Genomic DNA, 9,527 nt, shown 5'->3' with positions numbered 1-9,527 from the left:
GTATTTACATTTTGAATATGATATATTTCTGTCGATATAATACAAATGAGTTATTTCTTGTTTGATGTGTTAGAAATTTGGTATGGAGTCGGAAATGTTTGATTTGAATATGTTTTGCTTTGTTACAGTTACAATATGATTTAATACATCATTTCGTTTTTGTTGATATCCTAATAAAATTGTCAATATTGAAAATTCTAGTTTCTATTCCAGTTTTGTCTGTGACCCATTTTGCAAGGTTGTTCCAGACATGTTTCACAATTTCACAGCAAAGAACACGTGCACGTGCGACTTCTGTGATGCTAATGTGTGTATTGCAGCTAAATATGGCATAAAATAGTGACTAATATATAAAAATTCATATATGAGAGAATCTCGATTTCTTTCCGTTGTATGATAGTTGATGACACCACGAATTAGCGTAAGTATTATTTGGCGAGAATGCAACGAATTCTTCAACTTGCTACAAACACCCACCTGAAACACATGGTGCTCTTTGTGACGGGTGATATATCCCATAATTATTATTGTTCGTGCTCACTTATAATGGAGCTGTCCGACTAATGATGACATCTGAACATGATAACAGAATGAACATCAATATCTGGCGGGACTACATATTTCATTCAACAAAGAAAGAAGACAACAGGCGTACGGATTTCTTCCGTTGACTTTTATTTCTAACATCCTGAAATAAACGATCAAAACGATATGCCTTAAATGTTCCATGACGTGGATAAAATAACTGATCCGCTGCTAATTGGTATAGGGCATCCCCACACACATAATGTGAACTCTCATCATCGACTGAATATCGTATTGAATCGTAGACTATTATATTCATTGTTTGCTATGATGAATAGATAAACAACTAAACTCGTGAAGTTCACGTAATAATTTTCAAACAAACAATCCTGATAGTGCAACACGCCAGTTTAACATCACACACATTCAAGTAGACACTAGTCTTCTCATGTGTCCGCAACAGCCGCTAAACGCACAGGCCGCAGACACCTAAACGAGTCTCCTGGTGGTAATGAAGGCCGGGAATCAACCAAGCGCTAACGGTGAAGTGACACCAGAACACAGGATAGTGAAAGTCCTTTTACAAGCGCTTCAGTGACTTTGCCCACGAAACTTCCGATACACAGCAATTCGAGTTGCGTAGTGGACACAGAAACCTCCAAGCAGACATCCTCAATATGGCAGGAAAGCCCAAAGAGATGGGCCGTTGACGTTAACAACTTTTTAAAACCCAAGAGCACAGGTATGGGCCGTTGGAGGTAGGCCACGGTTCATTCTTATTGAAGGTACAAATCAAGAATGGACTCGGACCTTGGATCAGTGGATACAATTAAAGACACAACTCTTCATTGACATGTCCCAGACCACTAAGCCAGCCACGCCCTTCTCTGACACTATAAGGGTAACGCTATTTTTCAGACAGACAGATATGTTTATTCAGTAAAAGGCCAATGGCCCAAAATACAGACATGTGAGCATGACATTTACAGGGCACAGAATTTATCATTAATTACGCTATTTTTCAGGGCATTATCATTTGCAGAAGCCCGAGGTCTTCCATTAACTGCCCGATAATAACATGCGGGCGGTTTAATGATATATCTATCCATTTTAGCTATAATGATGTTTAATGCAAACAAACAATGACGCCTGTTATAAGATTTATAACCGAAACAAAATATACATGAAGAATGTCATTTTTGTACAAATATCTGTTTTCATACAATAATTATTGCTGTTATATTCACAGTTTGAGTAAGCAATTTCGGAACAAAGTGGACCTTCTTAATATCGTCATTGTTTCATTTTATCACTAAAACATAGGACAGAGGGTCGGTTGGGTAGCTTGGTCGTTAAAGCGTTCATTCGTCACGCCGAAGATCCGGGTTCGATTCCCCACATTGGCACAGCGTGTGAAGCCCATTTCGGGTGTCCCCCGTCGTGATATTGCTAGAATATTGCTAAACGCGGCTTAAAACCTTACTCACTCACACACTCACTCACTCACTCACTCTTTTGTGCACATAAAGTTTAAGTTTGTAGATTCCCAAGTGGAGAGCATGGAGCAATACAATGCCAATACTGGCCCCGATCAGAACACCAGCAGTCATCCCTGGTTTGTTCCAGTTCAACACTACGCGGTAAATAACATGGGTGTGATCGGACGCCCAGAAGAAAACACTGAACATGACATAGATGAATCCAATGATGAAAGGATAAACTACGTGGCACATACGCACAGGGCGTGCACTGATGACGACATCCACGATGATGAAGACGGTGTTGAGAGCGTGGACGTTGATATTGAAGTACCTCCCGCAGGTAACATCCTTCGGACAAATGGCTGTGTAGTAGACAGCAGTCACAACAATCACAAACACAAAAACAACATTTGCAAATATCCACGATATTGAAATCGTCACGCGTTTCAAAATGCGCCACCTCGTGTCAGTGCTGGTGTTGCTCTCAGAAGAGTTGCTGGTGTCTTCGTGGAGAATGTCGTTGGTGTCCGGTGAACCGTCCTGCTTCGAGAACACGTCGCTCCCTCGCCTGTTCTTTATAGCAGTACTTGGACGAGATCTCTGACAGTATGCAGATACGTGGTGAGTACAGACGATGATTGCGGACAGCGGGAAGTGGAGGAATACTGTACAGTAGGACCACGTGGTGAGTACAGACAATGATTGCGGACAGCAGGAAGTGGAGGAATAGTGTACAGTAGGACCACGTGGTGAGTACAGACGATGATTGCGGACAGCAGGAAGTGGAGGAATACTGTACAGTAGGACCACGTGGTGAGTACAGACGATGATTGCGGACAGCAGGAAGTGGAGGAATACTGTACAGTAGGACCACGTGGTGAGGAACAAACTAAGTCTGTGGTCACAAGACAATACTAATTACAGTTAACCCTCTTAGTCCATCATGTGTTCAAACTAAAAGTGGTAGACATTCAAAACCACCAAATAGACTTGATCTTTGAAATGCATATTTCATTGTATTTGAATAGCATTTAACAGGGATGTTGTATCAGCAATTTTGAAGTTTATTATTACTCAGAGTTATAGCAATGTTCATTTTAATGTTTATATTTTAGAAAACACTTAAAAAGAGTATTGTTTAGGAGTATTGATCTAGTAACATAGAACAAGTGTTTAGGCTTTATTTTCGATATAATATTATGCATAATACATATGCTTTAAAGTGTCAAATGTTAATTTTCACTTAGGAAAGTATGATAATTTATTTGCAGTCTTTATTGCATATTTGTGTGTAAATGCATTTAAATGTGTGAGACATATATCTAACTAGAACATATAGAATGCGTTAATGTTTACTATATTTCATTTTCTTAAAGTTTTGCAATTATCTTTCCTAGAAAGAAGGCTATCAATATTATATATGAATATGGTTAGGTGCTCTACCGCCTAAAGAATACTACCTCGGCTATGCATGACTGTAGAGATGCGAGAGTTATCTCCCTTATATCATTGAACATGAGGAGGCTGTATATTCAACACTCAGTACAATAAACCTACTATCTTGTGGTATATTGAGAAGACATAACAAAACGTATAATAAGGGTTTCGACATCGTACAGGATGAGTGACGGTCCACTGTACTGTCATTAGCTTTATTTCAAAAATTAAAATGGTGGACGTAACGGGTGCCTAGTTAATATTTCTCTAATTTATTCAAGATACTGGATGTTGCTGATCAATTTAAGCACGTTGTCATCCATCCACCCAGCGTCTGTCTCTCTGTCGTCATCTCAAGGGAAAACCGACAAATAATATCGTACATTTACTTCATTGCTTGTCTTTTTTATGAGTACGTTATACGATTTTTATTTGGCAGATTCCAGCCAATAAAAATTGGACAGAACTTGATATTTGTTTTTAGGCATATTTATCATATATCAACAATAGACTAAATGCACACAAAAAGACACTCTTTTGGGAAATAATTTACATTGCGTTACCCATGCATGATCATACTACCACACATATATACATATATGCATACAATATATTCATATCATTCGTAACTCTACTGATCATGATGTGATGGCATGTTTTAATAAAATGGAGAACACTATAAAAGTTATGAAATTATCATAAAGGTTGGTCATGTGAAATATAATGCATACACAAATACAATAAGATACATAAAAACAAAATTATGAAATGTATTTTGAACAAAATAAACTTAATAAATGCACAAATATATCTAATACACATACACGATTTTGTATTTGATGTTCACTTCATTTCTACTTTTCAACAGTCAACTTTCGCTTTATGTCGGGCAATGTACTAGCTGCTTCTGCCTAGCGTTTGGTGTCTACATGTCTACAACTTTTGAGGTAAAATCGAACTGCACTTTCTTCGAAGATTTCAAATGGCGTCATGCGACTCTTGCTAAAATGTTGTTTGATCAAAGTTACGATATTCAGTTAATACACAATGCCATTTAGAAAGTGGTCAAATGTAACAAATGTTATGTTTGGGATATATCTAAGGACGGGACTTAACCCAAAAAAGTACGAGAATCTGTACTTTACTAAGAAAGTGTTATCCCAGGTATAATATTTGTTACATTTGACCAACCCGTGAAGATTCCGGGGTAGAATAGGTTTTCAGCAACCCATGCTTGCCGTAAAAGGTGACTATGCTTGTACTTTACTAAGAAAGTGTTATTCCAAATAAAACAGGTGTTATGCAATATTCAAGTTTCAAAAAGCTTTACGGTACACATGTGTAGGACATTTCCAAATATTACGCATCGATGACAAAAAATGATTCCCTATGTTGTTTATAACATGTTCACTGATTTTTCACGTGATTAATTGACGTGCCTTTGGGTGTGTTTGTGATGTGTGTACCGGCGGGTCAAAGTGCGGGTCACCTTTTCGCGAACACCTGGTGTCATTGATATTTTGAAAGTGATTTAATTTTTTGCCTTCCATTTAATATACTGCGACCCAACTAAGAACTATGCATATGGCAATATTCCTTATAAAGCTTTAGCCATATGTTATTTGTGTCACTGTAAAATATATAAAAGGCCATACGTCACAATTGCTTTGCTCAACTGTAAGATGTCCAATCTCGGAAGGAAAAGTGCCACTTCTCTGTGTTTAGCGTTCACAAAGTTGGAAAGGGTCAGATTCACACCTCCTAGATTGATATATGTGGGATATCACACATGTGTCGTTACCAGCTCAATTGATGTTTGAATGGTTTGTATGGTGTGAAATGGGAGGTTATGGTATGTGAGTATCAGCATCCTGAGCTCTTTCATTCATGCCCTCACTAACCATCCTTTAAGATTCTTTTTTAGTACAAGAGTGAATGAAAACATATATCAGTGCAAAATTACTACAACCACCAACATGCCTACAACGATCCCATTGGTTGTCCCGCAGTTATTCCAATCAAGGACGTCTGGATATATAACACTGTTGTAGATGTGCCAAAAAGCCAGCGTGAACATTGTAGAGCCGATGCCAAAAAGGAGGGACGAAACGACAAAATAACAGGGAATTATACGTATGGTAACGATGACGTCAACAACAACAAATACTGTATTTAAAGCATGTGCGTTGATGTTGTGGTAAGCAATGCAATAAACGTCGCTGGAACAAATCGAGACATAATATACTGTGGTCACGATGGGACCATATGCAAAGACGATAGTTGTGAATCCTTGGGAAAACCAGATAAGTCCAATGCGAAACAGCATAAGACTATTTGTGCTGTGGTTTCCTGTTTCAGGTGTCAGTCTTGTCCGTTCATCGTTGTTTTTTTCCACTTGGTCTGATGTGACATTTTCACCATCCGGAATGTAAGGTTGATTCGAGTGTGATGAAACAGATATCCTTGTTTGACGTTATCGTTGTTGTGTTTCTGAATATTTCCCAATGCACTAGCAGGATCACTACGAATTATCTCCCTTTGCGAGCTCTTCTTGATGTACGGCGGCCCGTAGATGCCATATTCTCCTCGTTGGTTTTTATCTTTTTCGATGCGGGAATTAACCATTTTCCCCAAGGTTGATTTTGGTAGACTTTTTAATACAAACTCAAATACATTCAATTAAAAGGAAACAGTCGTAAAATATTCTGTTGCAATTTTCTTGAGGTTAAATTACAGAATGACCAGACTATGTTTGACGTCTCGACTGTGAGTTGTTACTCCTTCGACTCTCGACCAGGTTCACGGAGCTGATGATGGATGAGATGAAGAAATGGATCAGAACCATAATGTAGGACCATGTTGTTAGGTACGCTCCTGTATTGTACGGGAGCTCAGGCCCAGTATACCACAATACGAGACCCAGCACAGTGTAGCCAAATGACGCAAAATGGAACAGGAACTGCGCATGCCATACAAGTATACTCCATCCACGACAACGCCTGCAACATTCCTGCAACAGAGTATTTGAATAATGAATTCATTATATACATAATGCACACATACCTCTAAATCTAGCGGTAAGAGTGTGTGAAGTACCCTGATTTTAGCAATATTCCACCAATATCGCGCAAGGGGACACCAGGAATGGGCTTCACTAATTGTTCCCATGTGGAGAATCGAGAGTGGTGCTTTCGTGTAACGAGTTAACGTTTTAACTAACAAGGCTACCCAAACAAATTGCCGAAAGCCTTTTCCAACACACAAAAAGGGAATTAAAACAAACTCATAACCATAAGACACTGTATCCACAACAGCTGCAGAACCAGATAACTTAAAATCAAGACTATGAGCCCGAACACCTTGCAACAGTGTAATTTTTGAGCCAGACAATAACCCTGTACCCCCTGATTCCCACTATCAAAAAGTCGGTCCCTTACAAGTTCTATAGCCATATATGCCGCTAGGTCATTTTACATTAAGGTTCTTTTGCCACGACCCTCCCATCACAATATGACTCGTTTGAAGTCTTATTTATGGACTAATCGTGTAAATGGTATCATATCATATTCTCAGGCTATGTGTGAGATACTACAGCAGCTGTCATGTAACGTCAACACATTTTTCTCAAGCAAAATGTTTCTGTACTCAATTAGTATTGTTACCTGTTGCTTTTTCTTTAATACATTTTGCATAGTGTGCTTCTGTTTCATGGTATGGTATATTTGCTCCACACCACTTCATCTGCTGACCCGTGAAGATCCTGGGAAGAATAGGTCTTCAGCAATTGCATGCTGCCGTAAACGGCGACCATGCTTTTCGTAAGAGGTAACTAACGGGATCGGATAGTCAGGCTCACTGACTTCGTTGATACATGTCATCGTGTCCCAATGCGTGGATCGATGCTTATGATCTCAATCACTGGATTGTCTGGTCCAGACTCGATTATTTACAGACCGACGTCATATAGCTGGAATATTGCTGAGTGCGGCGTTAAAAAACAAACAAACAAACACCATATAAAAGTAAGTCTTTGTTGTCTAACGTCGCATCCAGCAATATTCCTGAAAACACGAGACCGCCTCCGTGGCCTAGAGCTTTTGCCCGGAGAGCCTAAGGTCGGGAGTTCGCTCCTCGGCCGCCTCATGCCAATAGACGCTAAAATATGGTATATCTTGCGCTCGGTATTAATAACACACACACACACACACACACACACACACACACACACACACACACACACACACACACACACTAATCTTAAACACGGCGATCATTGACCTCCCTATCCATTAAAGTAAATGCCAGTGATGGCTTGTAAAGGTCATATAATAAGATAGCATTGCTCATCATATTGACAAGAAACGTGTCATATTTTATAAAATCCTCTGAAAAACCTGAAGAGACATTTGATGGTGAAAGCTTGATTGAAATGCGTAATGTAAACTGTTTTTTTATGTGAAATTTGAATAAACTATGTACATGTTCTTAGGTACCTAGGCAACTGGGAAATAAGCTGGAACTGATATTATTCTCAACATCAAGGGTAAATTCACAATAGGGAAATGAAATCATCCCTTTTGTCATACAGTGAGCCATACAGAGGTTGCCATCATTAATTAATTTTCGAAGAATTGAGCCAGATAGGACACTGATTATGGTTTCTCGGTGGTTTCACCGATTTGCAAATCTGTGAGGATACTCATTTATCTTGGCATTGTTGAAAGAAATGAGGTCATCTATAAATCTGAAACTGAGGGTGGCACTCTGTCTTCGATACGCATTGAAAGAGAAACACATCAGCTAGGGAAGGGGCATAATTAATACCCATGGGGATACCTACGACTTGTGTAAATACCCAATCCGCCGATTTGACAACTCACATATTTGGGTATCTGAATATATCTCCGTTGAGTTTATATTTTTAAAAACTGACCACATCCATTAAACGTTGTGATAAAAGTATATTTCCGAACTTCTTTCTTGGAAACAAAAGCCGTGTTGATAAGCACATGAAATTCCCCTTTTTCATTAATTTTGACAGTTGAGGAAAAACTAGGGTGGAAAAATCAAAGGTTTTTAAACTTGTCGAGTCCTGGTCTAAGATTCTAAAATTTCAAGTAAATCTTTTGATTTTTTTAAGATCCACATGATCCACATGATGTATTCTCTGACAGTATTTAGTTAGTCCCTGCTTGGTTGTCAGAATTTTTGTTTATCGTATGGTGTATGGTGAACCCTGCAATATATCTCTCTGTATAAGGATTTTCTTATGACGCTTAGGAGTCCAGAATAAAGCTAGAAAGGATTAATGCCCAGATGCTACAGAAATACGGGTACGTAGAAAACGTTTATGATTGTCCAGACGAAGGACTTACTGTTGTAAGTTATGATATACACTGATGTAAGTTTTGATATATTCACTATGTATTGTTATACACGGATGTAAGTTATGATATTCACTTTGTATTGGTATACACTGATGTAAGTTATGATATTCACGATGTATTGTTATGTGCTGATCTAATATGGATGCAAGTTATGATATTTACTATGTATTGTTATATACTGATGTAAGTTACGATATTAACTATGTATTGTTATACACTGATGTACGTTATGATATTAACGATGTATTGTTATGTGCTTATATATATGGATGTAAGCTATTTTTCATTTTGTATTCTTATACATGTATACTGATGTTCGTTATGATATTCGCTATGTATTGTTATATACTGATGTAAGTTATGATATACACTTTGTATTGTTATATACTAATGCAAGTCACGATATTTACTATGTATTGTTATACACTGATGTTAGTTATGATATTCACTATGTATTGTTATGTGATGATCTAAGTTATGTTATATACTATGTATTTTTATGCTCTGATGTAAGTTATGATAAACACTCATTTCCCCAAAAAATAAAGTGAGGGGATATCATTGCCTTTGTGTGTTTTTTGACAGGTGCCACAGGTGGGAAAAGTTACGGTAACCTTTTTGCAAACACCTGATACCATCACTATTTAACAGTGATTAAAAAAACATGCTCATGATATACCGGTACTCAGAATATAGT

At 38.1% G+C, this 9,527-nt stretch overlaps 1 protein-coding gene across 1 annotated transcript; it reads right to left on the bottom strand.

Annotated features, from left to right (window-relative positions):
- Nucleotides 1–622: 622 nt before the first annotated feature.
- LOC125380963 lies at nucleotides 623–6,288 on the bottom strand. Its single transcript, XM_048396751.1, has 3 exons — nucleotides 6,222–6,288; nucleotides 2,037–2,920; nucleotides 623–688 (listed from the first exon to the last, which is right to left on the bottom strand). The coding sequence occupies exons 1-3, from the start codon at nucleotides 6,286–6,288 to the stop codon at nucleotides 623–625; spliced, it is 1,017 nt and encodes a 338-aa protein (XP_048252708.1).
- Between the last annotated feature and the right edge of the window lie 3,239 nt (nucleotides 6,289–9,527).

The sequence above is a fragment of the Haliotis rufescens genome, unplaced genomic scaffold (genome assembly GCF_023055435.1).
Source record: "Haliotis rufescens isolate VD_foot unplaced genomic scaffold, xgHalRufe1.0.p SCAF_16, whole genome shotgun sequence".
Taxonomy (NCBI): Eukaryota; Metazoa; Mollusca; class Gastropoda; order Lepetellida; family Haliotidae; genus Haliotis; species Haliotis rufescens.
Note: the sequence above shows the minus strand (reverse complement) of the source record. Positions and strands in the feature narration are given on the sequence as shown.